Source organism: Gossypium raimondii, chromosome 7 (assembly GCF_025698545.1).
Source record: "Gossypium raimondii isolate GPD5lz chromosome 7, ASM2569854v1, whole genome shotgun sequence".
Taxonomy (NCBI): Eukaryota; Viridiplantae; Streptophyta; class Magnoliopsida; order Malvales; family Malvaceae; genus Gossypium; species Gossypium raimondii.
Window position 1 is genome coordinate 5,717,846 of NC_068571.1, and position 18,607 is coordinate 5,736,452.

Below are 18,607 nucleotides of genomic sequence, written 5' to 3' on the forward strand. Positions count from 1 at the left end.
TATTTGTTTTTCTTCTCTTGTTTTTTTGGTATTCTAAGTTTAGTTCTTAAGGCTTACGATTGTTTAGAATGTTGATAATTATTTTTGCATGGAATATGACATGAGATTATAATTTGTGAATGTGTTATGTTGTTTATTCATTTTCATAGGTTGTCGATGATTATTAATATACATTTTAGCTTACCAATTGTTGTTTCAGGATGTACATCAATATTTTATTTTTTATATTATATTTGATTTCATCAAAGTATTTAAACGTTTCGTTTAAAGATTTTCAAGATAGCTATACTCGGTATTTGGAATCCTCGAGAGAATTGAGCCCTAACGTATTGGGTTCCAATTTTCCTCGTAGAATCTAAATAATCGAGATTTTTTTAAACATACAAATTTCGAATAAAAACCCATTCTCGGGAATTTGATGCGTTGTGTCCTAACGCATTGAATATGACATGTTATTTTCTCGAGACGAGGATTTTAAAAAAAAATAAAAGGCAATGTTCGATATTCAGGAATTTTGTGAAATCGAACCCTAACTTACTGGGTTTTGATTTTCTCATTTGACCCAGATAATCGGACATCCTCCTCAAGATGCATAGGTTTTAAAAGACGAGAGATAAACTTAATTTTGAGGATTTAAAATGTTGCACTCTAACTTACTGAGTGTGACGATTTATTTCTTTGAAATAAGTGAATCTCATCGTCTAATTCATTTTATTCAAAATAAAAGGATCGTATTTTAAAATCTTTTCAAAATTTTGACATTAAGACATTAAACAATCAAATCGGTACCAATTTTGGGCGTCACGAGGGTACTAACCCTTCCTCGTGCGTAACCGACTCCCGAACTTGTTTTCTCAAAAATTCGCAGACCTAAAATTATTTTCAAGGTGATCTGATCACACCACAATAAAAGATCGGTGGCGACTCCTCATTTCCATTTTCAAAATCGATACCTATTTTTTAAATTATTAAAATCGGTGTCGACATACTTCATAACCTAAACTTTGAACGGCTTCCTTAAACACATCAACACAATATCCAGTTACAATTGTTTCATTTGTTCGGGGATCACGAGTCACGCTAATTATTTCTCTGAATCTATTATTTGATGGAACCCCAATCCTCAGCCTCTTGCCATGTAGAGACCAACCTTTCAGAATGTTCATAGTTAATCCAGGCCAAATAACACTTTCAAGCTTACTAGATGATGTCAAATTCGTCTCATTATGGTTTTCTTGCTTCATCAATGAGGTGATTCCATTTCCTGAATTCCAGTAACCAATTATCCTTCCTCCCTTGAATACGTTTACAATTTGTAATTCCTTTGGGATCAGCCTGCCATTAGTAAGTTAAAAGCCACCACTTATTCCCTTGAATCTACAATGTAATATCTCATCCATAAATACCAAACCACTTTCTGAGGACCGGATAGTGGTGAAGTTCATATTCATTCTGGTTACTTGGTGTAGGATATGAGGATGTCGAGTCATTACCCTTTTTGCTGCTGCTGCCACAGCCCAAACCATATCATAGCTCCATATGCCATACACATTTATCTTCATTTCTTCTAAATTAGGTTTTCATTCAAGTTTTTACTCCACCTGAGGTTACCACTCTTCTCACTTTTTTTTTAACCAATTCTTGTTGCAAAATCATTTACTGCTTTTAAAGGAATCGACTTGTTTTTAACTTTTGCAGGAGGAGGGTTACTTGTCACTTGAAAATATATGCATTTCCAGGCCAAATGAGGTCCAGTCTCGAGTCATTTAATGGATCATATTTGATTATTTAACAAAAGGTAACTTTTTCCTTATTTTTCTTCTTTCTTTTGGGTGCGGGAAGAAGATATTGATCAAATTAGTCAAATTGACACCGGAAGAAGAGACACATTGCTCAAGAAATGAAGATGTTCTTGATGACGCCACATTGGTACATATATTTTGATTGGTTTTTCCAGTTAATTTGATTGAATTAAATGTAAAATTTCATGTGTAACTTGGGAGTAAAAGATGGGATTTACTAGTTTTGTTGCTCGGTTTATTGTTGGTGACTTTGATCATCTTGATGAAGTTGGTTCAAGATCAAAGAAACACTCGACGACAAGCGAGGCTATGAAGACCAAGTCAAAAGAGTCTGCGATGCAAGCTGTTTTTGTTCATTTTGTAATCTTTAGTTTATGAAATGAGTCTTAGTTCATTTCTAACTAAGTTAGGTTGTTGTCTGATGTAATTAGCTTATGTATAAGCTGTAAACACAGCTTTGTATAAGTTTACAAGCTAAAATTTCAAGTTTCCATGTAATTAGTGGAGGTAGGTAATGTTTAGGTGATTACTTATTGTTTTAGACAATCTTAATGCTTGTTATATGTATTGGCATTATGCCATGGATCATTCATGGAATAGAATCTGATTTTGATCATCAAAACTCTCCATTTTTCCTTAACTTTTTCTTCTTTCTTTTGCTCAAATTCTCTTGTTTGCTCAGCAAGCATCGAGGCTTGTTGCACAAGACACTTGCAGAGTCTGTTATTTCTGTTACAGCACCAACAATTGGTATCTAGAGCCTATTTCTTAAGGGATCTGTTATACATATCTATGGTTTCATCAAGCTTTTCACCAGCTGCACCTCAAGTCTTCAATGGAGAAGGCTACCACATATGGGTGGTCAAAATGAAGACCTACCTGCAGGTCTTCGATCTGTGGGAGGTGGTCAACTCAGATGTTGAACCAGAGCCACTTAGAGCCAATCCAATAGTGGCTCAGATCAGGCAGCATGCTGATGAGAGGACCAAGAGGAACAAATCCATGTATTGCATCCATAACTCAGTGTCTGATGTGATTTTCACAAGGATTATGGCCTGTGAATCACCTAAATAGGCCTGGGACAAGTTGAAAGAGGAGTTTCAAGGGACAGAGAGGATAAGGCAGCAACAATTGTTGAACTTGAGGAGAGATTTCAAGAATTTGAAGATGAAGGAAGAAGAAACTGTCAAGCAATACTCTGACAAGATTATGGCTGTGGTTAACAGCATTAGGCTCCTTGGAGAGCAGTTCAATGAAGCTAGGATAGTGGAGAAGGTTATTGCAACTTTGCCTAAGAGGTATGAGGCAAAAATCTCATCTCTTGAGGACTCAAGGGACCTGTCCAGCATCTCCCTGACAGAGTTGATCAATGCTCTATATGCTCATGAGCAGAGGAGAGCAAGCAGACTGGAGGAGCATCAAGAAGGTGCCTTTCAGGCAAGAACAAGTACTGCCTACAAAGGCAAGAAGGCCTGGAGAGACAAGCCAAGGTCAGATGCTGCAAGAAAAGAGGGTCAGACTTGCAAGCACTGCAGAAGGTTTGGTCATCCAGAAGAAAAGTACTGGTTCAATCCAGATGTTGTATGTCAGCATTGTAAAAAGAAGGGTCATGTTGAGAGAGTCTGCAAGAGCAAGGCCAAATCAAGGCAGAATCAGTTTCATCAAATGAAAGCTGAGGCTCGAGTAGCTAAGGAGGACAGTGACCAAGAGGAGTAGGTCTTTGCTGTGTCATGTTCAGCTGCTCAAGAAAGGCTTTCATCTGATTGGCTCCTAGACAGTAGATGCACCAACCACATGACACCTGATGCTGCTATCTTCAAGTCCCTAGACAGAACCTGCAGAACCAAAGTCAAGATAGGTAATGGTCACCTTATCCAAGCTTAAGGCAAGGGTGATGTGCTAATATGCACCCCCACAGGTGCCAAAGTGATTTCAAATGTGCTCTTGGTGCCTGAAATTGACAGAAACCTGCTTAGCATAGCCCAATTGCTGGAGAAAGGTTATTCTATTGTCTTCAAAGACAACCAGTGCCAAATTAGTGATCCAAGTGGATCCAAGCTGATGGCAGTTCCTATGGCTGATAAGATCTTTGTGGTTGACTGGACAAAGAAGTCAGACATTGCCTATACAGCTACATCAGATGAATCTAAGCTGTGGCATCAAAAGCTGGGACATGCCAACTTTAGATCGATGTCTCGAATGGTCAGAGAGGGCTTGGCTGAAAACTTCATCAACTCAGTGGACCATGATGATGTATGTGAAGTATGTCAACTAGGAAAGCAGACCAGACTTCCATTTCCCTCAAATCAAGCTTGGAGAGCCTCTGAAAAACTCCAACTGGTGCACAGTGATGCGTGTGGTCCCATGAAGACTGAATCATTAAGTGGAAACAGGTATTTCATACTGTTCATTGATGATTTCTCGAGATATTGTTGGGTTTACTTCTTAAAACAGAAATCAGAGGTGGCCTCAGTGTTTTGGAAGTTCATGACTACTGCTGAGACTGAAACATGTTGCAAGTTGAAGACCATAAGGTCTGATAATGGGACTGAGTATACCTCAGCTCAGTTCCAAGCCTTTTGTGATAAGGCAGGCATCAAACATCAGCTTACCAACACATATACACCTCAGCAAAATGGTGTAAGTGAAAGGAAGAATAGGAGTTTAATGGATATGGCCAGGTGCCTGATGATTCAGAAGAATCTACCTAAAGCACTATGGGCAGAAGCAGTTAACACTGCAACCTACATTCAAAATAGGCTTCCAACCAAGGCCTTGGATCAGAAGACTCCATTTGAGGCCTGGTTTGGATTCAAGCCATCACTGGCTCATCTGAAGGTCTTTGGATGCATTTGTTATGCACATGTACCTGCTGTTAAAAGGGACAAATTGTCTGAAAGGGCTCGACCTGGTGTTCTGGTGGGTTACAGCACTGTCAAGAAGGGCTATAGGATCTTGGATCCTTCAACAAACAAAGTGTCAGTCAGCAGGGATGTGGTATTCAATGAGAGGTCATGTTGGAACTGGGAAAGACATGAACCTGAAAAAGTTTCAGAGGAACTTGCAGCAGATTAAGCTGAGCCAGATCAAAATGTTCCTGGAATGGACATTGATGATGAACCAGTCAGAGGAACAAGACCATTGACTGAGATTTATGAAAGAGCTCATGTAGCCATAGCTGAACCAAGCAACTTTGAAGAGGCTGAAGCTCAGTAAGGGTGGAAGCAGGCAATGGCTAAGGAGATCAGCATGATTGAGAAGAACCAGACCTGGGAATTGGTTGAAAAGCCAGTCAAAAGGAAGGTAATTGGGGTGAAATGGGTGTACAAAGCTAAGCAGAATGCTGATGGAACCTTGAACAAACTCAAAGCAAGGTTAGTTGTCAAAGGGTTCAGTCAGAAATATGGCCTGGACTACCTGGAGACCTTTGCACCAGTGGCTAGGCTTGACACCATCAGATTGCTGATTGCCTTAGCAGCACAGCTCGAGTGGAAGATCCATCAACTAGATGTGAAGTCAGCCTTCCTGAATGACTTCCTGGATGAAGATATTTATGTTAAACAACCACAAGGGTTTGAGATAGTTGGCAGAGAGCATATGGTTTACAAATTGAAGAAGGCCTTATATGGCTTAAAACAGGCTCTAAGGGCTTGGTATAGCAGAATCGATGGCTATTTGATTGACATGGGATTCGATCGAAGCAAGAGTGAGCCAACCCTATATGTTAAGAAGGAAGGGACACAAACACAGCTCATTGTGTCCCTGTATGTTGATGACCTGCTGGTGATAGGAGGAGATCGAACAGTGCTGGTTGATTTCAAGATCAAGATACAGGAAGTATTTGAAATGTCTGATCTAGGGGAGATGTCCTATTTCCTTGGAATGGAGGTGACTCAAGCACAAAATGGGATATTTCTAAGTCAGACAAGCTTTGCCACAAAGATTCTGACTAAGTTTTCTATGGAAAATAGCAAGGCAACTAAAACACCTGTTGCTGTTGGAGAGAAACTATCGAGCCAAGGTGATTTTGAGAAGGTGTGTGAAACCACCTACAGAAGTCTAGTTGGTTGTTTACTATACTTAACTGCCACTAGGCCAGACATAATGTATGCTGTAGGATTGCTCTCAAGATTCTTACATTGTTGCAATGAGAAGCATTTTCAAGCTGCAAAGAGAGTACTCAGATATGTCAAAGGCACTTTAAGCTATGGTTTGAAGTACAACAAAGAAGGAAATCTAGAGCTGATTGGATATACTGATAGTGATTGGGCTGGCTCGATAGATGACATGAAAAGCACCTCAGGGCATGCTTTCAACATTGGTTCAGCCATGTTTTGCTGGAGCTCTAAGAAACAAAGCCTGGTAGCTCAATCTACTGCTGAAGCAGAGTATGTGGCAGCAACAAGTGCTGTCAACCAAGCCATTTGGTTAAGGAAAATCTTAGCTGATTTGAATGTGCATCAAAGGGAAGCAACAGAGATCTTCTGTGACAACCAATCTGCTGTTGCAATTGTAAAAAATCCAGTCTTCCATGGAAGAACAAAGCATTTCAGCATTAAGCTACATGTTGTTCGAGAAATGGAGCAAGCTCAGGAAGTGAAGCTGATTCACTGCAATTCAGAGGACCAACTTGCAGAAATTTTGACTAAAGCCCTCAATATCACAAGGTTTGAATTTCTAAGAAGGAAGTTAGGTGTTTGCACCATGCAAACCAAGGAGGAGTGATGAAGTTGGTTCAGCATGCAGCAAACACTCGACAGCAAGCAGGCCATGAAGACCAAGCTGTGCAAGAGCTGCCGATGCAAGCTGTTTTTGTTCATTTTGTAATCTTTAGTTTATGAAATGAGTCTTAGTTCATTTCTAACTAAGTTAGGTTGTTTTCTAATGTAATTAGCTTATGTATGAGTTGTAAACACAGCTTTGTATAAGTTTACAAGCTAAAATTTCAAGTTTCCATGTAATTAGTGAAGGTAGGTAATGTTTAGGTGATTACTTGCTGTTTTAGACAATCTTAATGCTTGTTATATGTATTGGCATTATGCCATGGATCATTCATGGAATAGAATCTGATTTTGATCATCAAAACTCTCCATTTTTCCTTAACTTTTTCTTCTTTCTTTTGCTCAAATTCTCTTGTTTGCTCAACAAGCATCGAGGCTTGTTGCACAAGACACTTGCTGAGTCTGTTATTTCTGTTACAGCACCAACACATGCTCTTATTGGGTTTCTAGGTTCAAAGCAATCATCATGAATTACATTACTGTGACTTTCATATAGTGTACAGTAGTACATTTAGGGTTCCAGTGCTATATTTTCGTGCTTACTGCAGCGGTAAGTTCTCTTGATGTTGTCACTTCCTACCTCAAGATAGTCATTATTTTCCATGTCAACTTGTGGTAGAACATACTCGTTGACATAGTTTAGCTTGTTTGTATGACTTAAATGCATGATATATCTTATATTTGAGAAACCTAACTTGGAATAAACTGATGATATGTGCTCTTTCAAACTAATGATTTCTGTTTAATTTTTAGATTACCATTTTCGTCAATTACTTTTAGTTTGTTGCTATGCGCTTAGCATTTGGGCTTATAGTAGGTTCGTGTATCCTCTTCTCAAAGAGCTAGTTTCATATCCCTTCTCTCTCCAAATTTGGATGGGGCTAAAAGACCAAAGAGATAACAGTTATACTCTGTGCTTTGCTGCATGCTTTGTTAACTGATCGTGAAAATGGATCATCTGATTTGAAGGATTGAAATTGTTTAAAGTATACTATTGCTTGTCTTGCAGCTGGGAATTTATATCATATTCTAAACTTATGGAACTCTCAGTTCCTGAAAATTTGTGGTGGTCGTGTAATGTAATTATGGATCTCATAAATCTTGCTTAGTGTATCTGAAATACAAGTCCTAGCATTGATTCATAGATGAATTTATGCTTTACATCTTTTCATTGTCTATGATCTGTTCACTTTTCAATTGTCTTCAACAAATAATCTTGTGAAGGATGATAGGTGATTCAATTATAGATGGCTATATGCTAACAAAATTAACCTCAGACAAGTTTTGCTTTGCTAAGATGTGAGCAACTTGAGGCTATTAGAACCAACTTAGAGTAGGTGCTGATAAGCTTAGTTATTAGAATTATCTGTCGATTGTCATCAAACAGGCACCAAACAAATAAAGTCATGTTCATGTAAGCTTAACAAGATGAAATTTTATTGCAAGCAGATGGACCTGTCTTTGAGGAATCCTTCATATAGCATAATTGCACCTTATTGAATAACAAAAGTTGTTAGTAGCAAGTAATTGTTTAATTAAGGGATTATGTCGGTCATTTGTAATGCTTCTCCGGTTGGTGACTTTGTCTTATATATATATATATATATATTAGTATCTCGTTTATGTTGATGGCGGACCAAGGAAGCAGGTTGTCATATTCTTGCTTCCTTTGAATTGTTGAAGCCGTGGCTCGCATTTCAACAAAGAACCAACAAAGAACAAATTGGTCAAAGACCAACAATGACAAATTGTACAATTTTAGTCGCTATAATTGCTTTTGTAACAAAGAAATGGAGTTGGTTCAGTTATAAAATTATTTTTGAATATTTTGTTCTATGGAACTTAGCCTAAATCTTTGTAATGAGTTAGCTAAGTTAGTAGGAAAGATTGATGATGTAATAGCCGGTATGCCGACTTTCTTTTATATACAAGTTGCTATATTTTTAGTAAGTATTAAGTAAGAACAGTTAAATTAGTAGGTAACTCACAAATACTTTTGTAACCTTCATATATTCAAAATTTGAATGAAATTATGATGACTTTCGTTACAAATTTTCTTCTTGAGTTCTTTTCTTTTGTTTTTTCTTTCATTCGTTTTTGCTTTCTTTACTCGCCATTGCCATTTATCCAACAAATGGTATCAAGAGCTTTCAGTCTTTGAGGGCCTTGGTTGTACATCGTCACTAAGCAAATTGTGTTTGAAACAAAAGAAGAAGAGGTTGTTTTGCTTGCTGAAAATGAGTTTTACACCACCTCCTCCACTGCCTTTCTTTGGAGAAAATTACAACATCCGGCGGTGAAAATGAGAACATACCTGCAGGCACACGACCTGTGGAATGTTGTTCTCAATGACATTGAGCCACCACCACTAAGAGCTAACTCGACTATAGCCCAGATTAGGCAGCACAATGAAGACTGTGCCAAGAAGTACAAGGCTATGTCGTGCCTTCAAAGTAGAGTTTCTGATGTTGTTTTCACAAGAATAATGGCTTGTGACACTCCAAAGCAGGCCTGGGACAAACTCAAGGAGGAGTTTCAGGGGTCTGACAAGACCAGGCAACAGCAGCTGATCAACATGAGAAGAGATTTTGAAAACCTCAAGATGAAGGACTCGAAACCATCAAGCGATATCTTGTGTAATCATGGCAACTCAACAATATAAGGTTTGCTTGGGAGGAATTCGATGACCAAAGAGTGGTTGAGAAGGTCATAACAACCTTGCGGAGAAGTATGAAGCAAAAATTTCTTCTCTGGAAGATTCAAGGGACTTGTCAACAATCCCTTTGACAGAGCTTATAAATGCTCTTTATGCTCAAGAGCAGAGAAGGGCAAATAGGCAGGAGGACCACCATGAAGGAGCTTTTCAGGCTAGAGGCAGAGAAAGCTCAAGTGCAAACTTAAATGTCAAAGGCAAAAAGCCTTGGACTGAGAAGAAGAAGAAAGAACCTGTCAAAAGGAAGTTCCCACCTTGTGTCCATTGTAAGAAGACTACTCATCTTGAGAAATACTGCTGGTATAGACCAGACATTCAATGCAGAGCCTGCAAGCAATTTGGCCACATTGAAAAAGTTTGCAAGAGCAAGTCAAAAACACAACCACAATTTCAAAGCCAAGCTCAAGCTGCAGAAGAGGTTGAAGCACCAGAAGAGCATGTTTTTTCAGCATCATGCTTTGTAAGCTCGAGCAAGGTTAGCAAAATTTGGCTGATTGACAGTGGATGTACCCACCATATGGCTTCTGAGAAGAGTATATTCAAGGAGCTTGACACTACCTTCAAGTCCAAAGTCAGAATTGGCAATGGTGAGCTACTGGAGGCAAAAGGGAAAGGCAAGGCCTTGATAAGCACCAAGTCAGGTATTAAAACCATTTCAGAGGTTCTTTATGTACCTGACATTGACCAAAACTTGCTAAGTGTTGGCCAGCTATTGGAGAAGGGCTACTCTCTGATTTTTGAAGGCAAGAACTGTTTGATCAAAAATGCTGCTGGTGAAGTGTTGACTACAGTAGCTATGCAAGACAGAACCTTCATTGTGGATGTGAATCAACTGCAAGCCAAGGCATATGCATCTCAGTCTGATGAGACAGACTTGTGGCACAGGAGGATGGGGCATGTGAACTACAATTCACTGAACATGCTGCACAAAATGGATTTGGTCAGTGACATGTCCAAAATTGAGCCAAAGGATGCTGTATGTGAGGTCTGTCAGCTAGGCAAACAGACCAGATTACCCTTTCCAGTCAACAAGGCATGGAGAGCACAAGGGAAGCTTCAGCTTATTCATACAGACATCTGTGGACCAATGAAGACTACCTCCTTAAATGGTAGCAGGTACTTTGTACTCTTCATTGATGATTATTCAAGGTTCATTGGGTAAATTTTTAAAGAATAAGTCGATGTTTATGATTTTTTCGCAAAATTTAAAGCTTTGGTTGAAAACCAAGCAAATTGCAAACTGAAATGTTTGAGGTCTGACAATGGTTCTGAGTATGTATCTCAGAAGTTTCAAAAATTGTGTGATGAAGCTGGAATCCAACACCAATTGACTCATCATATACACACCACAAAGAAAATGGTGTCTGTGAAAGGAAAAAGTAATGATCCTTGATATGGCTAGGTGTTTGTTATTTGAGGCTAAAATGCCTAATGCTTTTTGAATGAAGTCGTGAATACAAATTGTTTACTTGTTGAATAGATCGCCAACTAATACAGTCAAGGTAAAACACCCTTTGAAGCTGGTTTGGATGAAACCATCTATCACACATTTGAAGGTATTTGGTTGTCTATGTTATGTGTTGGTACCTGAGGAGAGAAGAACCAAGTTGGACAGGAGGTCCATGCCAGGGGTGTTTGTTGGCTACAGCAATACAAAGAAGGGATATAGAATTTTTGATCCACTAACTAAGAAGGTTGTAGTGAGCAGGGATGTAAAGTTCAATGAAGAAAACAGCTGGAAATGGGATGGAATTGAAGCAAATTTGCCTGAGGTAGATCAGAATGACATTAATTTGCAGCAAGTTGACATTGAAGCAGTCATTGAAGATAGTTGTGATGATGAACCTGTTCGAGGCACTAGGACATTAGCTAATATTTATGAAAGATGTGCAGTAACTCTACTAGAGCCTTCATGTTTTGAAGAAGCTGCAAAAGAAATGTGCTGGCAAGAGGCTATGGAAACTGAATTGAGAATGATTCAGAAAAATGACACTTGGGAGCTTGTTGATAGACCTGAAAATAGAAGAATCATTGGTGTAAAATGGGTCTTTAGAACTAAAAACAATGCTGATGGTACTTTGAATGCACACAAGGCCGATTGGTTGTGAAAGGGTATAGTCGAAGATGGGGTTGATTTTTCCGAGACTTTTGCACTGCAAAAGGTGGACACTATCGATCGCCGCTTGCTTTGGCGACTCAAAAGCACCGGAAGGTGCACCATTTAGATGTTAAGTCACCTTTCTAAATGGCTTTCTTAATGAAGAAATATTCATTGAGCAACCCGAGGGTTTTGAGGTCCTTGGTGAAGAACATAAGGTTTACAAGTTGAAAAAGGCCTTATATGGCCTAAAACAGCTCCAAGAGCCCGGTATGAGAGGATTGATGGCTACCTAGCAAAGCTCGGGTTCACAAAGAGTGTCGATGAGCCTACACTCTATGTTAAGAAGGATCGAAGGAAACCTTGCTAATTGTTTCCTTGTATGTTGATGATCTGCTAGTCATTGGTCAGAAGATGAACTGATAGAAGACTTTAAGAAGCAGATGCAACATGTCTTTGAGATGACTGACCTTGGTCTAATGACCTATTTTCTTGGTATGGAAATCAGACAAGGAAGTGATGGTATTTTCATAAGTCAACAAACATTTGCTTCCAAGGTGCTTGAAAAATTTTGCATGTCGAAATGCAAATCAGTCACTACACCAGTTGCATTGGGGGAAAAATTATCAAGTGCCAGTGAGCATGATCGAGTAAATGAGAGAGCATATAGAAGCTTAATTGGTTGTTTGCTTTATTTAACAGCAACTAGACCAGACATTGTCTATGCTGTTAGTCTACTTTCAAGGTTTATGCACTGCAGTAATGTGGCACATCTGAAGGCAGCTAAAAGAGTGTTAAGGTATGTCAAAGGAACCATCGATGCTGGTGTGAAGTTTTGGAGGGCAAAGGAGCTGAAACTCTTAGGCTATTCTGATAGCGATTGGGCAGGGTCAGTTGATGACATGAGGAGCACTTCAGGTTACTTTTTCACCTTAGGATCGAGTGTTTTCAGCTGGAGTTCAAAGAAGCAACAAACTGTTGCACAATCTACAGCAGAGGCTGAGTATATCTCAGCTGCAGCAGCAGTGAATCATGCCATTTGGCTTAGGAAGATTTTGGGTGATTTAAATGAAAGTCAAATTCAGCCTACTGAAATTAGAGTGGATAATCAATCAGCTGTGGCCATAGCCAAGAATCCAGTCTTCCATGGTAAGACTAAACACTTCAAAATCAAATTTCATTTTGTTAGAGAAGCTGAGCAATCGAGAGAGGTTAGCTTAATTCATTGCAGCTTAGAAATTCAGCTAGCTGACATTTTAACTAAATCATTGGGAGCCAACCGATTTAATGCTTTGAAGGAAAGGATTGGTGTTTGTTGCATACAGATCCAAGGAGGAGTGTTGAAGCCGTGGCTCAGATTTCAACAAAGAACCAACAAGAACAAATTGGTCAAAGACCAACAAAGACAAATTGTACAATTTTAGTTGCTATACTTGCTTTGTAGCAAAGAAATGGAGTTGGTTCAGGTTATAAAATTATTTTTGAATATTTTGTTCCTATGGAACTTAGCCTAAATCTTTGTAATGAGTTAGCTAAGTTAGTAGGAAAGATTGATCGATGTAATAGCTGGTATGCCGCTTTCTTTTGTATACAAGTTGCTATATTTTTAGTAAGTATTAAGTAAGAGCAGTTAAATTAGTAGGTAACACAAATACTTTTGTAACCTTCATATATTCAAAATTTGAATGAAATTATGATGACTTTCAGTTACAAATTTTCTTGCTGAGTTCTTTTCTTTTGTTTTTTCTTTCATTCGTTTTTGCTTTCTTTGCTACTGCCATTGCCATTTATCCAACATGAATGCATGAGTTTATGCAGGTGTATATAGATGAAATCTGGCTTTAAATTATTCGATTCAATATTTATTTGAAGAGTATAAGTGAGATATATATTATACCATTTATAGATGGAAGACCTTTGCCATTGGACGAAATAGAAAAGGAGCTCCCTGCATGCGCTTCAAAGGAGTTGTCAAAAAAAAAAATGGACATTCATAACTCAAGAGGTATGTTTCTCCTACCTTGCTTTATTAGCTCTTTGCCTTGCAGCTTCCTTGTTTTTAAGAAGTGTTCTAAATTCCTTGCAGATTCATCCAATAAAGGAAATGATGGAAAGAAATAATTTTTCCTTCCTCCCTCTTTCCTTCTTTCTCTCCTACCAAACACAATGTTGACCTTTTTTTTTTCTCTCGCTGTTATTGATCCTTCATGCCAAACACAATGACATGACCATAACTTTCCTTTCTTCTTTCTTTTTTGGTAAATCGTTTAGAAGCATGTTATATGAAGATGATATGAGACTATTTTCAATTATAGGAACATCCATACTTGAAAAGACCATGGTACAAATTACATCCATGTGGGACTGCTGAGTGGATGAAGTTGCTTTTTCTCAGTGACACTGCTAACCCTAAATTTGAAGTGGTGCTGGAACTATATCTTCTATCATGGTTCTCAGTTGTTGGCCAAGTGTTTGGTCTTAGAATCTCTTTTAAAATCTCAAACTAGGGCTGATAGTCAAATTTTACCGTAGGTTCTACCACCATTGAATCCCATATTACAAGTGTTTGTTCTATTTTTCTTCATCTTTTAAATATAAAAGGATTGCTACATCTTCCAGCTAGTTTGAGAACTCAATTCTACCAATACATCATATCCATACTGGAAAATGAAAAGCATACATTATATGCATAATACATATATATAGTCCTCGTCATCTATTAGCTTCAAGCAGAGGTTAACTGGGGACGGGACAATATTAGACATGATGCACAAAAAAGATCACATGAATGTATGAATCTCTCAAAATCCATGTAAATGAATATAAAACGTGATTAAACACGTCAAAACTGAAATGTATTAAACATGATTTATGGCATTACTAAATACACAAACAAGACAAATATGCGAACTGTTAGTTCTAAGTAGAGCAGGGATGACTATGTTTAAGAAAGTAAATAAATAACTAAATACACTGGCGGTTAATCGTTGAGCTTGTGATTATTATTAACATGGAACTACTCAGCCACTGATAGCAGTAATTCCGCGACAGGGAAACACAAACCGATAGCAGTAAATAAATAGCTAAAGACGAATTATTGTTTAAAAACCCAAAGGAAATTTGTTAGCTGTTATTTTGGTCTTTGAGCTTTTTCCTGGGAAATTTATCAGATGAACCACGACATTGAAACCATTGCTTCCAGGATTCCCAGTTGTAATTAATACAATATATTATGTTTTGAAGTTTAATCTATAAATACGTGGTTCAAATTTATCGGTCAACTAAAGAAGAAGAATATCTCTTAGCGTCAAGTCAACTGTTCATGTTGGACTGAGTCACGCTGGGAGTCGGTCACGTATAGTGTAGTCAATCTCATGTATTCTTCGAATCATAGATGAAGGAATAAAGTAGTCCTTACAGGCAGACTAGAGTTTCGGAAAACTGCTTTTTGGCTGCATGGATTTCGCAAGAAAGGCTAAGTGGACCTTCTTTGTAGTTACAACCTTGTTTAGTCTTGTACAACCATTGTCAACCAATCATACAAGTATCAATGATACTGCCATAGAAATGATTCATGTAGGGTTGATTCTTGATGCGCAATCTTGGGTGGGAAAAATTGTTGATAGCTGCATTTCCATGGCTATATCCGATTTTTACAGTCAGAATTGTCACTATCAAACAAAACTAGTTGTGCATACCAGAGATTCTGGGGGTGATCCGTTGCTTCTTCTATCCCAAGGTACGTTTCTCTGTATATGACATCTATTTTTTGGTTATGAAAAAGTCCTCACTCGTACACTTACTGATTTGCAGCCTTGGTTCTCTTGGAAAATTTCAAATTGGATGCCATTATTGTTGCGGAAAATTCAGCAGGAGTGAAGATTTTAGCGGAGTTGGGATCTAGAGTAAAATTCCAATTATTTCACTCTTCGCAGCTGGTCTATCTTTGTCCTCCTTTGAGTATCCTCATTTAATTCAAATTGGTGAAGATGAGTCTTCTCGAGCCAAAGCCGTCGCTGCCATTGTTGAAGCATTCAGTTGGAGAAGTGCTATCCTCATTTATGAAGATAATGATTCTGCAAGACCAATCCTTTCTAGTGTGACTGGTTTTCGTCTTGATCAGCATGTTGCCCTTCTAACATCATCTACTGATGAAGAAATCGTTGAGCAGCTCATGAAGCTCATGAGTTTGCAGATGACTGTATATGTGGTGCATATGACACCTATTCTAGCATCTCGACTTTTCTTAAATGCTAAACAGCTTGGAATGTTGACTCAAGGGTATGCTTGGATAACAACTGATATGATTACTAATTTCATGAATTCAATGGATCCATCAGTCTTTGAGTCAATGCAGGGGGTGGTAGGATTCAAACCTCACATTCCGGCATCAAAGGAGCTTCGCAGGTTCGCAATCAGGTGGAGGAGTAAAAACTTAAATGAAAATAAAATTTAGAAGAAATGGAGATGAATGTGTATGGCATATGGAGCTATGATATGGTTTGGGCTGTGGCAACAGCAGCGGAAAGGGTGATGACTCGACATCCTCATATCCTACACCAAGAAACCAGATTGAATATGAACTTCACCACTATTCGGTCCTCAGAAAGTGGTTTGGTATTTATGGATGAGATATTACAAAGTAGATTTAAGGGAATAAGTGGTGGCTTTCAACTTACTAATGGCAGGCTGATCCCAAAGGAAATCGAAATTGTAAATGTATTCAAGGGAGATAGGATAATTGGTTATTGGAATCCAGAAAATGGGATTGCCTCAATAATGAAGGAAGAAAACCACACTGAAACGAACTCAACATCATCTAGTAAACTTGAAGGTGTTATTTGGCCCGGAGGAACTATGAACATTCCCAAAGGGTGGTCTCTACGTGGGAAGAGGTTGAGGATTGGGGTTCCAGTGACTAATCAATTCAGAGAATTAATTAGTGTTGTTCATGATCCCCAAACGAATGATATAATTGTAACTGGATTCTGTGTTGATGTGTTTAAGGAAGCCGTTCAGAGTTTAGATTATGAAGTACATTACGATTTTATCCCGTTTGAAGATGCCAACGGACGAATGGCAGGATCTTATGATGATCTTATCCTTCAGGTTTATCATAAGGTAAGAAATATCAACTTATAATATTTTCCAATATTCTGAAACCCTACTTATGATCATAATTGAGTTTGAGTTCAGGAATAACAATCTTTAGAAATGTACAGTTTAGAACGTGTAATATAAACCCAGATTGAATTGGAACTGCTACATTCAGAAATCTGCATTTATGGGCATATTTATGCATACATTCCTCAGCTTCTGAGAACTCAAATTATATTGCACTTGAATGTGGTATTTATATATTCTTTCTTGTGATCAATGGCCTAGAATTATGATGCTGTTGTGGGGGATATAACAATCATCTCTCGCAGATTTGCATATGTCGATTTCACGCTGCCATTCACTGACTTAGGCATCGGAGTTGTAGTGCCAAAAATCAACAACGACATCTGGGTTTTCCTGAAGCCTCTTTGTGGAGATCTGTGGATAACTGTCGCTGCTTTCTTTATTTTCACTGGCGTTGTGATTTGGTTTATTGAACGTCCCATCAACGAGGAGTTCCAAGGCTCACCGTCTGAGCAAATAGGAATGATCTTTTGGTACTCTTTCTCAACTCTTGTATTTTCCCACAGTAAGTACTCTATGTTCAACTTAAATAACCTTTCTGTTTCATTCATACAGAACCATATATTGAACTGAGCTTATTAGGTAAACTTGATGCTAATCTCGAGTTGAGTTCGTGTTTGATGCATACATTGAGCTAAGCTAACTGTAATTTTTGTTTTACCATAATTTGAAACTGCAGCGAAGCCGTTGAGCAACTTGTCGAAGTTTGTAGTGATAATATGGGTGTTTGTTGTGCTTATAATAACCTCAAGCTACACCGCAACTTTGGCTTCCATGTTAACAGTTAAACAGATACAATTGAGCTCAAGAGACAACGATGCATGGGTTTCAAGTGATATTAGCAACTTTACATTTGAAACTCGCAGACGAAGGGCAAACCATTCTCCGGAAGAATATGCCGATGCTTTAAGAAGGGGAAGTAAGAATGGTGGTGCGTCATCTATTATTGATGAAATACCAAACCTTAAAGTATTCCTTGCCAAGTACCCTTCTGATTACACCATGATCAAATCGAAGGCTATAACAGGCGGTTTTGGCTTTGTAAGATTCCTTTCCAAAACCCTATTAACTTTGATCTTTCATCGATTTGCAGCAATGGGTGTTGATTTGTTTGTATGTTATTAATGGTAGGTTTTCCCTAAACGTTCCCCACTTGTCCAAGACATTTCAAGTGCAATTATGAGGTTAAGAGAGGAAAAAAGGCTGGAAATGATGGAAAATAAATGGTTTAACAGTGAATCAAGCTTTACAACTCTGGACCCAGAAAGCAATCCCAACAGGCTAAACATTCATAGCTTTGGGGGTTTGTTTCTTGTCACAGGAATCTCTTCAATTTCAGCTCTGGGGGTATGCCTATTTCAGAAACGACAATCCATCAAAATCCACCTCAACAGTAGCTTAGACTCTTTAAAAGGGTACTTCAATGTGAAAATAATAGGAAGACAAAAAGAACGAAGTTGAGCTCGTCTAAAGGAAAATTATTATAGCCGCAATGTATTACTATTTATATTTATATATAGGTCACGACGCAAATCCCTGAGTTGAAAAGCTTGACAACTACTGAATTTTCATACTATTTTTATGAATCAAGTCATGAATTCGATTTGAGAAACAAATTTCAGTAAATTTTGCTAATAGACACATCCTCCACTTCGAGATCAAAGTCCTCTTCTAAACTATCGATTAGCAATCCATTAGCATTCCTAGAGTTACCCGCCTTGGCTGATCAACCTGTTCCATTGCATGACCTTCCACCGTCGTTAATCTTTTGCGGCTCTCTTCAGACCCGGGGGAATAGGAGAGACAGGAGGTTGAAGGGTAGGTGGGATGAGAATGCTCCCCATCAGAGCAATCTTTTATAATCTGAAGTGTGTTGATTTGTTTTAAGGTTTGAGTCTACTCTTGTTTATATTCATATAAAATATATTATGTATATTTTCTTGTTTTTAGTTATAGTTAAGTGGACCACTATTTAAAATTAAGTTTCTTCCTATTCATGATGTGTTTATTACATTAATCACAAATCATA

The 18,607-nt window shown here is 38.2% G+C and overlaps 3 protein-coding genes across 7 annotated transcripts in view; 2 read left to right on the forward strand and 1 right to left on the reverse strand.

Annotated features, from left to right (window-relative positions):
• The window catches only part of LOC105804091 (glutamate receptor 1.2), a 43,811-nt gene that overhangs the window by 13,803 nt on the left and 11,401 nt on the right, over positions 1–18,607 (reverse strand). The window lies entirely within an intron of this gene.
• LOC105764784 (ubiquitin-like-conjugating enzyme ATG10) lies at positions 1,208–14,016 on the forward strand. Its single transcript, XM_052633127.1, is given in 8 exon segments — positions 1,208–1,251; positions 1,335–1,344; positions 1,699–1,749; positions 1,843–1,929; positions 7,034–7,133; positions 13,301–13,365; positions 13,367–13,399; positions 13,710–14,016. Coding segments are annotated over 8 exon segments (582 nt in total). The 3' UTR covers positions 13,902–14,016.
• On the forward strand, positions 14,690–18,569 carry LOC128042401 (glutamate receptor 2.2-like). 2 transcript variants are annotated; one of them, XM_052633325.1, is made up of 4 exons: positions 14,690–15,133; positions 15,208–16,515; positions 16,780–17,619; positions 17,710–18,569. In XM_052633325.1, exons 2-3 carry the CDS (start codon positions 15,856–15,858, stop codon positions 17,149–17,151), a joined length of 1,032 nt encoding a protein of 343 aa, XP_052489285.1. In that variant the 5' UTR covers positions 14,690–15,133; positions 15,208–15,855; the 3' UTR covers positions 17,152–17,619; positions 17,710–18,569. The 2 variants fall into 2 exon arrangements, with proteins under 2 accessions (XP_052489285.1, XP_052489286.1); XM_052633326.1 differs by having other exon boundaries at positions 16,824–17,619.

What these genes read in the sequence shown, in the direction of transcription:
- LOC128042401 (XM_052633325.1), top strand. Translation starts at nt 15,856, where the DNA reads ATGGAGATGAATGTGTATGGCATATGGAGCTATGATATGGTTTGGGCT. An exon ending in TCCTTCAGGTTTATCATAAG is followed by an intron (nt 16,516 to 16,779) that starts GTAAGAAATATC and finishes TCAATGGCCTAG; the next exon opens with AATTATGATGCTGTTGTGGG.